Below are 15,299 nucleotides of genomic sequence, written 5' to 3' on the forward strand. Positions count from 1 at the left end.
TGAGGGATCCGGACAACGTTTTCATCGTAATATTTGAGATCTGGCCTCCAAAAAGTGCATAAATAACACTTAAGTGCTTATAACTTTTGATAGGGTTGTCAGATCTTCAATGTCTTGGACGCGTTGGAAAGGTCTTTCAAATAACTTTCTGAAAATGTATAACATGACAAGTTTTCTTTAAAAAACCACCCTATTTAAAATCTTACGAACTTTAATCAAAATCGTTTTTATCATAACTTTTGTAGTACTTTACTAAACTGCATAATTTTTTATAGCGACTTATGGGACCCCAAGACGGATCGAATGAGGCCAAAACAGACAAAATCGGTTCTGCCAGTCTTGAGATAATCAAGTGACAATTTTTTTTATCAACATCCCACCACACACACAGACATTTGCTCAGAATTTGATTCTGAGTCGATAGGTATACATGGAGGTGGGTCTAGGAGGTCTAATTGAGAAGTTCATTTTTCGAGTGATTTTATAGCCTTTCCTCAGTAAGGTGAGGAAGGCAAAAATCAGCCAATTTCTTAGATTAGAGCTTGTTTTGGGGCGGAGTTTGGTTGCAGAAGTGTTAATTTAAATGTTGCACTATCTATAAAATTAAAGTAAAATTAAGATAATGATAAAAAAATTTGAGACAAAAAAAAACAGTCATCAACCCCACAATACCGCTCTGCGCTGGCTTCACTATCATCGTTTATGCGTGTTCACACACTACTCGGTGCGGCATCACTCACCTCGAATTGGACCGCTTAGAGGAATCCTTTTTCCGGTCGCCGGTCAGGTTCTTCAGGTCCTTCTGGCGCTTCTTCGTTTCCCGCCATATCCGGTAGTACAGAAAGCACATTACGGTCACGGGTACGTAGAACGCCGCGATGGCCGTCCCGAAGGTGATGTAGTGATTGGTCTCGATGAACTGGATGTAGCACTCTTTCTCGGGCACCGTTCGCTTGCCCTCGATGTACGGCCAGCTGTAGATCCAGGGTGGCCACAGCAGCAAACTGATGCCCCAGGCGGCCCCGATCATGATGGCGGCCCGAGTCGTGGTTCGTTTCGCGCGATATGTTAGCGGTCGCGTCACGCTAAAGTACCGATCGAAGCTGATGATGAGCAGATTCAGCACGGACGCGTTCGACGCCAGGTAGTCCAGGGCAAGCCACGTGTCGCATATGTGGGGCCCCAGCGGCCAATAGCCGAGCAGGGTCGTCACCGAGAACAGCGGCATCGAGATCAGCCCTATCGCAAAGTCTGCGATCGCCAGCGAAAACAGAAAGTAGTTACTGATCGTCTGCAGCTGTTTGTCGATCTTAAACGATATCATCACCATTACGTTGCCCGCGACGGTCAATATACTCAGCACCGTCGCGATGATGCCCAGGACGATGATCTGGAGCAGCGAGTACGTCGGTTCCGGTTCCGGCCCGACGTTGTCCGTTTCGTTGGACCCGGCTGCCGCCGCCGTCGAGCTGATGTTGAGGAACAGATCGTCCATCGTGTCCACGGCGGTGGCAGTGGCGGACGTGACGTACCGCGCCAGCATGCTGTCGATCGTGGTCCGCTCGTACAGCACCATCGTGGTTGGAAAGTGATGCCGGTGTTGTTGGTGGTGCTGCTAGTGTTCTTGCCGACTGCGTCGTTTTTGGTGTCGACGAGGACAACGACGACGGTCGGTGCTGTCAACACTGGCTGTTGAGAAGATCTGGAAATGAGAGAAGAAAGGGCGATTTTATTAGTCGCGATTATAACCAGAAACATACAGCATCAATTCCGCCAGGTGTCCCGGAACAAACTTTTGCATTTAATTCAATTAACGCCACCGGGGGATTCTGTCCGCATTACAGCGATAATCTGCTAATTAGCAGCATTGGCCATCAACTAAAGTTTGAAAGAGAAAAAAAACTGCCCACTATCTGACCGTGTGATTCGCTGCTTGTTGACGCGGTGGTCAACCTTGAAGGGGGGGGGGGGGGAAAGGGACAACCCTTCCGTGTTGCCAGTCGCCAAGTTGCCGTGGCGAAGAAGCTTCCACCCTTTCAGCATTCCCGAAATGAGTCAAAGTGTTGATGGGAAAAGTTTCTTAATTTATACTTTTTTCCATCCTGTTGCCACACACACAAAGTCGCGTCGCCTCAAACGTGTCTGAACCTGGAAAGTAAAAGATTTACCGGTGGACAGGGTGGTGGGATGGTGGTGGGGGCGTCGTCACCTAGTCGTGGTCTGGTCATGGAACAGCGCACTTTACGACCCTTCCGGACCGAGCGACCCTCCACAAAGTCGAAAAGTGGTTGAAGGACGATGTCATAGATTGAGTCACATCTGATGGTGAGGGGGGAAGGGGGAAGAAGTTTTGAGCGAGGGGGGGGGTCTCGATCCCGAATCCGTTTCCGATAAATTTTTCATATCGTTCGGGACAATTAAGTTGTTAAAGTTGGGAAGTTATGATGAAAGCTAAAAGAGGTTACATCAACAATGTTGAGGTTGAGCCCAAATATGTGGGTGTGCGTGGTCCAATCCAATAACCGCAGGCTGACAGCGAAATTATAGGAAAGTATTGGTTGGGTTTATGCTGATACAACTCATCTCAGCTGAGCAATTCTCTCAGATTTCGGTCATTCGATTGTTTGTATTTTTTAATCTGATTGAAACTTTTTTGGTGCCTTCGGTATGCCCAAAGTAGCCATTTTGCATCATTAGTTTGTCCATATGATTTTCCATACAAATTTGGCAGCTGTCCATACAAAAATGATGTATTTTTTTTTTCATAAAATTATTTTTATTAGGTCCTTTTCGGTACTGGGACCTGGTTAGGACCGAGTCGGCTTTTGTAATTACAAAAAACTTAATAATTACAGAGGATCTTGTGTACAAAAATGATGTATGAAAATTTAAAAATCTGTATCTTTTGAAGGATTTTTTTGATCGATTTGGTGTCTTCGGCAAATTTTTCAACTTCATTTGTCGATATAAAATCAATTTTGCAATCAAACAGTATTTAGTGAAATTTTGATAAAATTCACCGTTTTCAAGTTAAAGCCATTTTTAGGTAACTTTTTTGAAAATATTAACAGTTTTTCATTTTTTTAAAATAAGTTCACATGTTTGCCCACTTTTGAAAAAAATATTTTTGAAAAGCTGAGAAAATTCTCAAAATATTTCTTTTTTGAACATATTTTAACATTGTAAATCGGACCATTAGTTGCTAAGATATCGACGTTAGAAAATGGTCGGTTTTTTGGGTGAGACTGAGAAAACATCAATTTTCCTGTTTTTAAACTTTTGCATGGCAATATCTCAGCAACTAAGGGTCGTATCAACAAAGTTCAAAAAAGCAAATTTGGGAAAATTTTCTCAGCTTTTCAATTTTATTTTTTTCAAAGGTGGACAAACATGTGCACTAACTTTAAAAAAATAAAAACTGCTAATATTTTTAAAAAAGTTACCTAAAAATGGCTTTAACTTGAAAACGGTGCACTTTATCAAAACTTCACTAAATTACTTTTTGATTGCAAATTTGATTTTACATCGAAAAATGAAGTTGAAATTTTTTTGCGACCAATATTTAATTTTTTTTTAAATCAGTATTGATTCAAAAATGTATAACTTGGTCAAAGATTTTTTGCACTACCTGGAAATTTCTGAAAAGTTGACATTTTATGTCCCCTTAAACATATTCAAAAAAATAAAAAAATAAAAATAGTGTGTTTCGCAAATCAAGTTTAAGTGACAAAAAGTTAAATTAAAACTCACCATGTTTTACCGTCATTAATTTTTTTTTCGGTGCAGTCCTTATCCAAACCTACAACTTAGCCAAAGACACTAAATCAAAAAAATCCTTCAAAAGATACAGATTTTTGAATTTTCATATATCATTTTTGTATGGACAGCTGCCAAATTTGTACGGAAAATTATATGGACAAACTAATGATGCAAAATGGCATCTTTGAGCATACCGAAGGCACCAAAAAAGTTTCAGCCGGATTAAAAAATACAAAAATTAAAATTGTAGAAAAAATACCGATTTCGTAGAGAACTGCTCAGCTTCCAATGACCCATTTCAGAATGGCAGAACTCCATTTTTTGGCCCTGGCCTATAGAGCAAGAACTAGAGAGATTGAGTGATTGAGTGATTGAGTGATTAAGTGATTGAGTGATTGACTGATTTAGTGATTCAGTGATTCAGTGATTGAGTAATTGAGTGATTGAGTGATTGAGTGATTGAATGATTGAGTGATTGAGTGATTAAGTGATTGAGTGATTGAGTAATTGAATGATTGAGTTATTGAGTGATTGAGTGATTGAGTGATTAAGTGATTGTGTGATTGAGTGATTGAGTGATTGAGTGATTGAGTGATTGAGTGATTGAGTGATTGAGTGATTGACTGATTGAGTGATTGAGTGATTGAGTGATTGAGTGATTGAGTGAATAAGTGATTGAGTGAATGAGTGATTAATTGATTAAGTGATTGAGTTATTGAGTGATTAAGTGATTGAGTTATTGAGTGATTGCGTGATTAAGAAATTGAGTGATTGAGTTATTGAGTGAGTTATGTGAGTAAGCGAGTAAAGAAATTAGTTGGGAGAGAAACTTCAATGTTTTTTTTTTTATTATTTAAGGACGTGAAACAATTGTACCTTTCCTGGAATTTAATTTCCAAAAGTAAAATTAATTATGCTTGCAATAATTTGCATGGCTGTAGAAGAAAAACAAAGTAATTGCAAAGTTCTCGGAACAATAATTTCACTATCAACCTTCCAATTCGGCGAGTTCTAGGGCAATTGTTCATCTGTAACAAACTGCCACCTCTCCCCATCAAATTCAACCCAACTAAAATGATTGTAAGGACTCTTACTCCCCACGTTCCTCGCACCATCGGAAAATATTTTCTTTCGAGTGTTTTTCCATCATCCCGCTATCGCCCGACACCCATTTCCGGCAGCAGCCACTCTCGCAGGAAACGAGCAAAACTTTGGTTTTGCGTACAAGTCGACAAATCGAGCTTTTTGCTGTTGCACCGACAAGAATTCTACAACGGAAAGCAACTTGCTTTACATTTCAAAACTATTGCCGGAGACATTTCCCAGCGCCACCAACCGGGGGGGGGGCGGTCACTGTCAAGAGTCTGCCCTTAACCTGGTGTTTCCACTACTGCATAGAGGAGATTTATGGTCCAAAATTTGGCCAATAAATCTTGGCTCACAGAATGGGGAACTTTCTTAGGCATTGTGTGAGTGTGGCAATGTTGGGGAGTTCCAAAGATTGGACTTGTCCTGAAGGGTGAGAATTAATTGAATATTATTGTTATCAGTGATAACCGGAAGAGATTCAACAGCAAAGTTTTTGCTCGAAAGTTCTACAATTGAATTCCTAACAATCAAAAGATGACAGTTTCAAGTTCCAACTAGCGAAATTTGTCCTTAAATTGCTGAAAAGTTGCCATCAACTATGTCATCCAGTAAACTGTCAAAGTAATTCTTCGATGTTTGCGGAAAATCGACAGCTTACATCCTTTTTGTTGAAAGTTTGATTGGATATTGCTTGGAAACCTGACCCGAATCTCAGCTCGTGGCGATTTTAAACCCAGAAACATCGCAAAACGTCTCAATTCCGCAATCAACACTCCAAAATTAATTAATTTCTACTGAACAAAAAACGCCTTATTAACTGTCTTGGTTACCCTTCATTTTAAAACCATTACCGCAAAGAGAAAATTGTTGAAAAAACCCAAGAAAAAAAAACCAGGACAAGTCGATTCGTTATTAATTAGCTACCTAACAGCGCAAACCCCAGCCCCTCTTCGTAACCAGAAAAAAAGAGAAGTACATAAAGAAAAAGGTTGGAAAATCTCAAAGCAAAATATTCCACGATATTACGGAAAACAAAGAAGGCGCAGTCTTTTCGCGGTACTTTGACGGCGGCCTGGCGATCCTTCGACAAGAAGCCAACGTGGGTAAGAGGATGGTATTGACGTGATGACGTTGGTCGATGGGGCCACCTTTCCCCTGGAGACCAGACCCACCACCGCAAAGCCGATGAAACAAGTCTCCTTGGTGATGGAGAAAAAATCAGTGACCGGAGGATGGATGAGAGACGTTGGAAATGTGGGTTTGTAGTAAGTAATTGACCAAACCGTAAGGTTTTAAATGAGTGAGGTAAAACAAAACAGAGAAAAAAGGTGAAATGGATGAAAAATAAAAATTTACCAGGTCAAAATATCAAAGAAAAATTATAAAAATTTCATTTGATTATAAAAGACACACAACTCGATTTTTTTTAAGTTTATAAACATTTTACTGTAAATAATCTTTTATTTTTTTTTGAATTGCTCAAATTTCCATTCTTGGATTCCACTATAACAAGACTGGAACAATGCGAAACATCCAACTCTGCATCAGACTAAAATTTGCATAATATCTGGCATAGTTCAAGAAGTACTCAGTTGAGCAATCCTCATTTATTTGGATGAGACTTTCTGTTTACTCTACGACCAAAAAGGATTATATTTTTAATTCGACTATTAACAAAAAAATGCGCAAAATAAACATTTTTAAAATTATTTTATAATTTTTGGATATATTTTAGATGACAAAAAAGGCCATCTTTTAAGTAATTACAGAAGTTGGTTAAAATTCAACACTGCAATACTAATTTTTAAATGAAGCATATTTTTGAAAACATTGGACATTTTTAACTTTATTTTTAGATTTAAAATTACATTTGCAAATCTAACAGTACTTGATTTTTTTGTGATTTTTGTTTAACCTGTACAATTCATGCCCAAACTTGACCATCTATCTTTTTTTTCGAAAAGATTAGAAAATTTCAGAAAGACAGAAGATTGAACCAATGGTTGCTGAGAAACAGTTTCAGAAAGAAAAGCAAAAAATAATGAAAATTTCAAAATTTAAATAAGGCCGTTGCAAATACTTTTTGAAGTTTATGTCCCTCGGCTCTGACCAAAGTCGAGGGGGGGGGGGCAAAAAAAATTACAAGCCTTGGTTTCAACATTTGGATGAAAAAAGGGTTTTAAAATGTTTTTTACGCGCGTCCAGTTGCTTTCCAATTATTAGTTTTCAAAATATCGATGTATCGACGGAAACTATTTTTTCGCGAAAAAAAACTTTTCGTGGGACTGTACACTGGTATTTCATGAAAATTTAAAATGTCTTCAAAGGAGTTCAAACATGCTAAATATGATTATATACGCAGAAAAATGCATTTTAACTGCTTTTCGATTGAATAAACTTTAATTTTCATAAAAATTTAAAGTTTTTCGAAAAAAAATGTTTTTTGCTTCCAGATTATTCAGGCCGACTTTGAAGGGAGGGGCGACATAAACTTTGAAAAATATTTGCAAAAAATATTTTCTCTAAAATACCGTTAAATGTTAAAGAGACAATAAAAAAATATGAATCATTCGTGAAATTTCAGATCTTTTCGAATACAATATTTTCATGTTTTTTTAATCAAGACTAACATTTCAATACGGTCAAACATTCAATATTACGCCTTTTTGAAATGTTTGTCTTGAATTAAAAAATCTTGATTTAACAAAATTGAAAATATTGTTTTTGAAAAGATCGGAAAATTTCATGAATGTTTCATATTTTAATATTGAAAATCGGATGATTAGTTGCTGAGCTATAGACGTTATGAAATGGAGGGATGTTTTGATGAGACATAGAAAACATCAATTTTCCTGTTTTTAAATTTTTGCATGGCAATATCTCAGCAACTGAGTGTCGTATCGACATTTTTCAAAATATAGAGAATTTTCTCAGCTTTTCAAAAATATTTTTTCAAAGGTGGGCAAACAAAGGCACTAATTTAAAAAAATGAATAACTGCGACTATTTTCTAAAGCTTGAAAACGGTGCACTTTATCAAAGTTTCACTACAGTACTTTTTGATTGCAATTTACATCGAAAGATGAAGTTGAAAAAATTTGGGATTAATATTTTGATTTTTTGAAAAAAAACAGTATTGAGTCAAAAATTTATAACTCAATCGGTTTTTGCCTATTCTGAAAAATTCTGAAAAGTTGGCATTTATGTCCCCTTAAAACATATAAGAAAAAAAAATAAAAAAAGTGTTATTTGCAAATCAAGTTTTAGTGACAAAAAATGAAATTCAAAATCACATTTTTTTTACTGTGTACCTTTTTTCAGTGTAGTCCTTAAGCTTTGTAGACCTTCAAAAGATACAGATTTTTGAATTTTCATATATCATTTCCCAAGCAGCATTTATTGTCGCCAAGCCTTATTTGCAACTAATTCAAAACAATCCAATATTGCTCAGGCAACATGTACGCAACACTCCTGGTGACAAAAAAAGCGCACGACAACAACGCGATTCGCAACAATAGCCAGATAGTTGTGAACGTGTTGCGGCAATGTTTCCTATGCGATGCTAATATTAGTAGGAGAAATTGATGGTGTTGCAACAATGTAACAAATATGTTGCAAATATGTTACCATTATGGTGAATTTTTTGGTTGCTTGAAATCAAACGTGTACCCGACATGATTTCAAGCGCAACAAACTTCTAATTAATTTCTCAAAAAATATGTTTCCGCTTTGGTTTCGCTACAAAACAAAAATGGATAAGTCTGGAAAAATAAACCAGTCGCATTTTTCGTCGACAACAAACAAAATTGTTTTTCTTAAATGTATAGAAGGTGTATTTCTTTGGCCATTTCAAGTTTACCGAGTAAAATTGCATTCTACTCGTGATTTTCTCATGCGCCCTTAATATTTTTAAAATTTGCTATCTATTTTGGAGCAATTTTTGCATCAAAATTTTAAAAGCTGGCTAATATTTCTGAAAATTTTCTGGGCTTTAACACTAGCTACGCAGAATGTCAATTTTGTATCAAAAAATTATACAAATTGGGTTAAAATAGCTGAAAATTGATTGAAAAAATATTTTTTCCAATCGACCATCATGGCGCTGTGTACGCACAGGGGTGTATTCAGGAATCTTTAATAAAATAAGCTGTATGAAAATTGTTGTTTGAATAATTTTAATTATTAGTTTGCATTGGGGATCGAGACAAAACTCAAATTTGTTTCCCATTTAATTAATTTTGCTCTTAACAAAAATCAGAAATTTCAAGACTACTAAACATTTTCATGTTTGTACCCATGCAAATACCCAAACAAGTAATTATAATAGATTGTTGTGAACGAGAGTTAAGACAAGTTTAGTTAATAAAGCTTCGGTGATTATTGATTAAATATTCTTTACATAGCAACGAGGTTTACTGCCACACCAAAACCATTTGCACTACAACTCACATGTCGTGGCGGTCTCTAAGGTATCTAAGGCATGATTTCTACTCAAAAATTTACTGTATGGGGAGAAGTTAACTGAGTGTCATCAAAATAGTGCCCAATTTGGTCAACTTATCTCTAATAAATGTTCCGTAGATATTGTTGCCAGGAACTTATATATACAGCCATTCCACGTCAAACAGGAAGTCTTCAAATCAAAAAGCTCTGATTTGGCTCACATTTGGAGTGGGGGTTCTTTGGCCCAAATAATTAGACCTGTATTTTTTTGTTTAGCGATTAGGGTGCTCCTATCCGAAATAGGGTGGTCCAAAAAATTGTGTTTTCCGTCGATTTTCGCAATAACCACATTTTTTTTAAACGCTACTATACCTATACTTTTTTGGAAACCAAAATTTTCGTTATTGAAATACGCAACTTTTGGTACCCAAACATGTATAGGTCACCGCTTAAATTATCAGTTATCGCAGTTTTAGTGAAAAGTGTTGATTTTTACCCGTTTTCGTCATTTTCACATTTTTGCGCGCGGAGTATGTTCAAAAAATCATATCTCCGAATCGTGTTAATAGATATTCGCAATTTTTAGATATGTTATGTAAAATATTACAAGGAATTAGGGAAAAATATTTTCAGGCATGGGCTTTTGGTCCCGAGACCTTGGAATCGGCAAATAAAATTTTCATAGGACCTTTTCAAATATTCAGCTAGCTAGGACCTCAACCTTAAAAGCACAACTAATAACCTTTCTTTTGAATTGTGGAACTCTAAAATTGATTCAGCCGTTCCGGAGATATGATTTTTTGAAAAATGTGTTTTTTGCGAAAATCAACGAAAAACGTCATTTTTTGGAAAAACCCTATTTCGGATAGAATTACCCTAATCGTCGTACAAAAAATACAGGTCTAATTATTTGGGCCAAAGAAACCCCACTCCAAATTTGAGCCAATCGGAGCACTTTTGATTTGAAGACTTCCTGTTTGGCGAGGAATGGCTGTATAATAAGGCTGGTACAAATATTTTCAAAAGTTTGTGTCACCCCTCCCTTCAAAATCGGCCCGAAAAATCAGGGGGCAAAAAGATTTATTTTCAAAAAAACTTCAAAATTTCAATGGAAATTTAAGTGCAATCAGCTGAAATATGTTGAAAATGCTTTCTTCTGCGTTTAGAATAATTTTTAGGATGTTTGATTTTATTCAAAAGTTATCTTAATTGTTGTTAATTTTCGATGCACAGTACCGCAAAAAGCTTTCATCCACCCCGGGGTTCGAACTGACGACCTTTGGATTGTGAGTTCAACTGCCTACCATAGAATCCACCGAGACAGGACCCAGGGAGACGACTCCTACACCTGGATTGAACTAACGACCTCACCTCTAGGTTAGACCGGGGCCAACATTTTCGTCCCCGTCCGACGGAAGGCGTGATTAGATTAATCTCGTCTCGAAAAATGCCACCGGGACCGTTTGGGATCGAACCCAGGCCGACTGACTGAGAGGCAACAAACTTTAAATAAAATTTATAATCCATAGCCTTTTTCATAATGTATTGAACAAAATGATGCCAATCTTCGAAGTTCTATGATTTTTATTATGTTATTTTCATGTTCGACAAAATATTACTTCATTTAAGGCTAAACCCTTTCTTTCTTGAAACTTAAATTTTGTTGTTGCGTTTTGTTTTGCGAGTCCTATTTTTATTCCCACCGATAATCATTATTAAGAATAAAGGACAAAACCTATTAAAAATAATAAATTGAATAAATGTGATAAGCTTTCTGAATCATTCACCCTTAGTACGTCCCTGCTTATCTCTCTTTGAGCAAATTGCCACATTTCACTTCAGTTGCAGCAACGTTTTAGATATGTAGCAACAAAGTTGAACATACATATCGAACATCCCAATTTGTGTAACGTCGTGGTAACATAATGGAAACATAATATTTGCAAACATTTTCTTTGTCTAGAGAACTGTCAAACGAAAAAATGTTCTCGTAATTGATGAATATTTTGGCGAGTTATAACAATATTTAACGAGTCCTTGAAAAGAACTGTGTGTATTAGGTGTGTTTTATGCATCTGAGAATAAAACATCTCGATGGCGGATGGTTCTTGGTGCGTGGTTCCCCTCCTCTTTGTAGAAAAGCAAGTGGGGCGAGGAACCGGGCGCGGGTACCGTCAGCCCGACGCTGATTTCGGCTCTCCCGCACCCACGGAGGATGTTGTGTTTGGTGGTGGGCCACCTTCTGGTGCCCAGGTCGGAACCGGGAAAGATTCTCGTCTGCAAAACTGATGGGCAAAGCTGTCCACCGGTGGGAAGCTCAGTAGCTACGGGTAGGCGGCTCGGGATACCTAAGTACGCTTCCCGTTTGTGTGCAGAGTGGCGACTTTATATCCAACCTTTTGGACGGAATTTTTTGTACTATTCAATTTGTTTAAGCGCATTCAACCCCATTCCGTTGAGCATTTATTTCCATTGTGATTTGTTTTTATTTGTTTCGATGCGTGCAGCAAAAGGACGAACTGCATCAAATTCCTATTTTTTCACTGAAGTTGCGTTCATGTCATGGCAAACGATATTTACAATAATCGTTATCAAGGAAACATTGCTGCAACTAATTCACAACATTCGTCGCTCAACATGAAGAAATGTTTTGTTTTGTTTCAACATTGGTACAATAATGTCACCGAAACGTTGCAAAAATAAACAAAATCAAATAGTTGCCCCAGCAGATAATGGTAACTATTTCATGAAGAGCTATGTTTCGATGTTACATTTTCGCAAATTGAAACATTGTTGCTCCTTTGTTGCAACTTAATTGGACTTAGAAGTTTTTAGCATGTTGCGCGATGCTGCTTGGGTTTTGTATGGACAGCTGCTAAATTTGTATAGAAAACTATATGGACACTAATGATGCAAAATGGCTTCTCTAGGCATTACCAAAGGCAACAAAAAAGTTTCAACTGGATTAAAAAATACAAAAAAAAATCCGAAATCTCAGAGAATTGCTCAACAAAAATCTTGATTTTCAAATCAATAAAACGTTTTGTTGATTTAAATATGTCTAATTATTCTGCGTGTTGATGATTTCCTGCTTGCTTTTTATTCGAAAGTTGTTATTGAAAATCTTGAAATTGGCATTTTAAGGATTGATCAATTCCGGGAGGATTTCTGGGAACTGCACACGAAAAATTTAAATTAGAATGAGAAACTACCAACTTGCTTGAATTTTGCTCTAATTACTCAACAAATGACATTCAGCTCTTTCATGCTCATAACCAATGGTAAAATTCAAACCTGCTCGTCAGCTGGTAGAAATCCGAAACCAGTTAGTAATCGAGTGGTAAAACTCCATCTACTCACGACACAGTTCAAAATATTAACAAAACCTAAATCAAATCTAATGCCTCACTACCTTTGACATCCCAAAATTAAAATGTCAGAAATTCGAAAAGAAATGTTCTCTACAAAAAATCGGGATATTTTCTACCTGTGCACCCTGCTACATCGCCTCAAAATCCAATCAACAAATCCGTGACGGCACAAAGTTAACGTACTGCCTTATCCGGCAAACCAGCAGTTAGCAGCACACTTTCACACCCAGCTAGCCAGCAACACAGTGCCAGTTCATCCAATCTCTAATGAAAATGTAACACAATCGTTGATTCGATTATCGGAAACCTTGTGACTGCGATGAACGGGTTGCGAAACACGATATTTGCCTAATGTTTGGGAAATAATTACAATCCGTTGCGAAAAGGCCCAAAGCGACTCGAGTTGGACAGAGTGTGAAATGAGCTTTCCTTCCTGGGAAAGTCATTGAATTGATTTTTTCTCTTGAAATTTTCAAACATTGTTTGGATTTTTCTTGCTTCACTTCTATGCTATTGGTGGGTGAGAAAATCCTAATTAAACAATTCTACTTAGAAAACTTTTCGGGGAGCCTTACTAGAGTTTGCCTCGAAGAAATTTTTAATTTCCCTGGACTCAGCTGAAGGAAAAAGTTTTCCACGATGATGTCAACAAGTGATTAATTGGTATGGTGTTCTTTCTGCTCAAGGAGAACCAACAGCGTTTTTTTCTTCTTTGTTTTCTACCTCCAAGTTATTTATTACAGAACGTCCGGCAGGAATCATAAATTCTCCAAAGGTCCCGAAAATGCACGGACATGTTTGCTCACCCAATAAAAATAACAAAATTATTATCAAATCTCTACAGGATATCCAACGGAATCACCGACTTTCAGCTTCCTGCTACTCTGTAAACCCAACCAGATCAACTGCAGTAGCAAGGTCCAGATTCCCGGGAAATATCGAATTTGCTATCGATACCGACACACAATCCCCGTTACATATTTCCACCGTATCGGAACCGGTGAGATCTAGATACACTCTTTTTACAAAGAAAGAAAGGCAAAAAGCAAAAAACTTCCATTTTCACAGTCAGTTCCAGGCACCTGGAAAAGCTGCACCACCCACCCAACCGAACCTCCCGTGCTGGGTTGAGAAAGAGAAAATGGTTAAATTTCATTTCCCGTTTTTCGACTTTGCCATTTCCATTCCACGCGGGGTGGTGGCCCGGTAGTTGTTGGTGTCCGACCTGCGATGGCACCGTGCCATTCTGCTGCCGGATAGTGGCGATGGTGGTTCTCCCCCCAGGGGGCGGAAAGCTCCTTTGGCCAGAAATGTTGTGGACATGGGGTATGGTACGGATTCAATGGAGGAGAGATATTTGCAGGAGGGTGGTAGAATGTTAGTAAGGCGATAAGGAATCCTCCAAGGTGAATACTACAAATTGGAGCATTCATGTTTAATCAAGTATCAAGTTTCAACAAAGTTTGTCAAAATTGCTGATACGAATAATTTTTGTTTTGATTAACCTCCAGAATACAAAACGATTCTTTTCATATTCAATGGCATTCACAGGTTGAATTTCAATGTAATGTTAATGGAATATTTGTCCAACAAGATTCACCAAGAAGGAAAAAACCAAGAAAAAATGAGAGAACTCGAACCTAAGCAATTCATCTGAAGAAAGTAGCAACATTACGAATGCATTGAGGTGCCATGTAATAAATTCAACAGAGTTCTTAAGAATGAACGAACCTCCTCGCACTCGTCGGCAAAGTTGTTCTTTGAAGCTAAATATAAAATTTTTAAGTTTTTTAAAAATCGAAAAATCATGAAGGCCAATAATCAAATTTGGAAAATATTTTTGATGAAAAAGTAATGTGTATATTACTTGGCATTGTTTTCAGTTTATTCCACTTCTGATTTCATTGAAATTATTACCTCTTTCATTTCATTTATTTATTTATTCATAATTTTTAATCCATTTTTGGAAGAAGGACGACAATAACTTATAAAATTTAATGCAAACCACTTTTAGTCGATATTAAAAAATCCGTCCCAAATATTTTTCAAATTAAATTTAAACAAAATATTTGGGCAAAACCCAATTTTTGTATGTTTTTATTTATAGATATGTTTTTAGTTACAAACAATGGCATGTTTCAAAGGAAATAAATTCAAGCCTTTCATTTAAAAAAATAAATATAAATTTATTTTTGATCTTCTGAAAATGTTTGGCATGAATTTCAAATTTGATATATAATATTATCTGAAAGATCATAAAATTTCCGAAATGTTTCATTTCTCAAAGAAAATCATACCAGTAATTGCTAAGATACTAAGATAACCATTCTATTTCTGTCTTTCTTTTCAGAAGGTGTGCCTCAGCAAATATTGGTTCTTAATGCCTTTGTGATCTTCATACAAAAAAATCATTAGTGATAAAAATAGAAACCATTGACTTTTTTTCCGAGAAAATTTTCCTAAAAATAACTAAGAATTTTTTAGACCATGATTTTGTGATTTATCAAAAAAATCTTTTTTGTATGGAGCGTGGACAATTGCCATAACCCCCCCCCCCCCCCCCCCCCCAAAGTCTACGTGTTTTATGGATGGATGGATGTACCAAAGCTCAAAACATGTCATTTTTGTCATCCAAAAT

The 15,299-nt window shown here is 36.9% G+C and overlaps 1 protein-coding gene across 1 annotated transcript in view; it reads right to left on the minus strand.

Annotated features, from left to right (window-relative positions):
* LOC120427044 (muscarinic acetylcholine receptor DM1) overlaps positions 1–15,299 on the minus strand; it is a 212,466-nt gene that overhangs the window by 50,131 nt on the left and 147,036 nt on the right. Inside the window, exon 3 of the mRNA XM_039591876.2 lies at positions 741–1,702. Within this exon, the coding sequence (XP_039447810.1) occupies positions 741–1,576 (836 nt within the window). The 5' untranslated portion in view covers positions 1,577–1,702. The remainder of the gene's footprint in view (positions 1–740; positions 1,703–15,299) is intronic.

The sequence above is a fragment of the Culex pipiens genome, chromosome 2, assembly GCF_016801865.2.
Source record: "Culex pipiens pallens isolate TS chromosome 2, TS_CPP_V2, whole genome shotgun sequence".
Classification (NCBI taxonomy): Eukaryota; Metazoa; Arthropoda; class Insecta; order Diptera; family Culicidae; genus Culex; species Culex pipiens.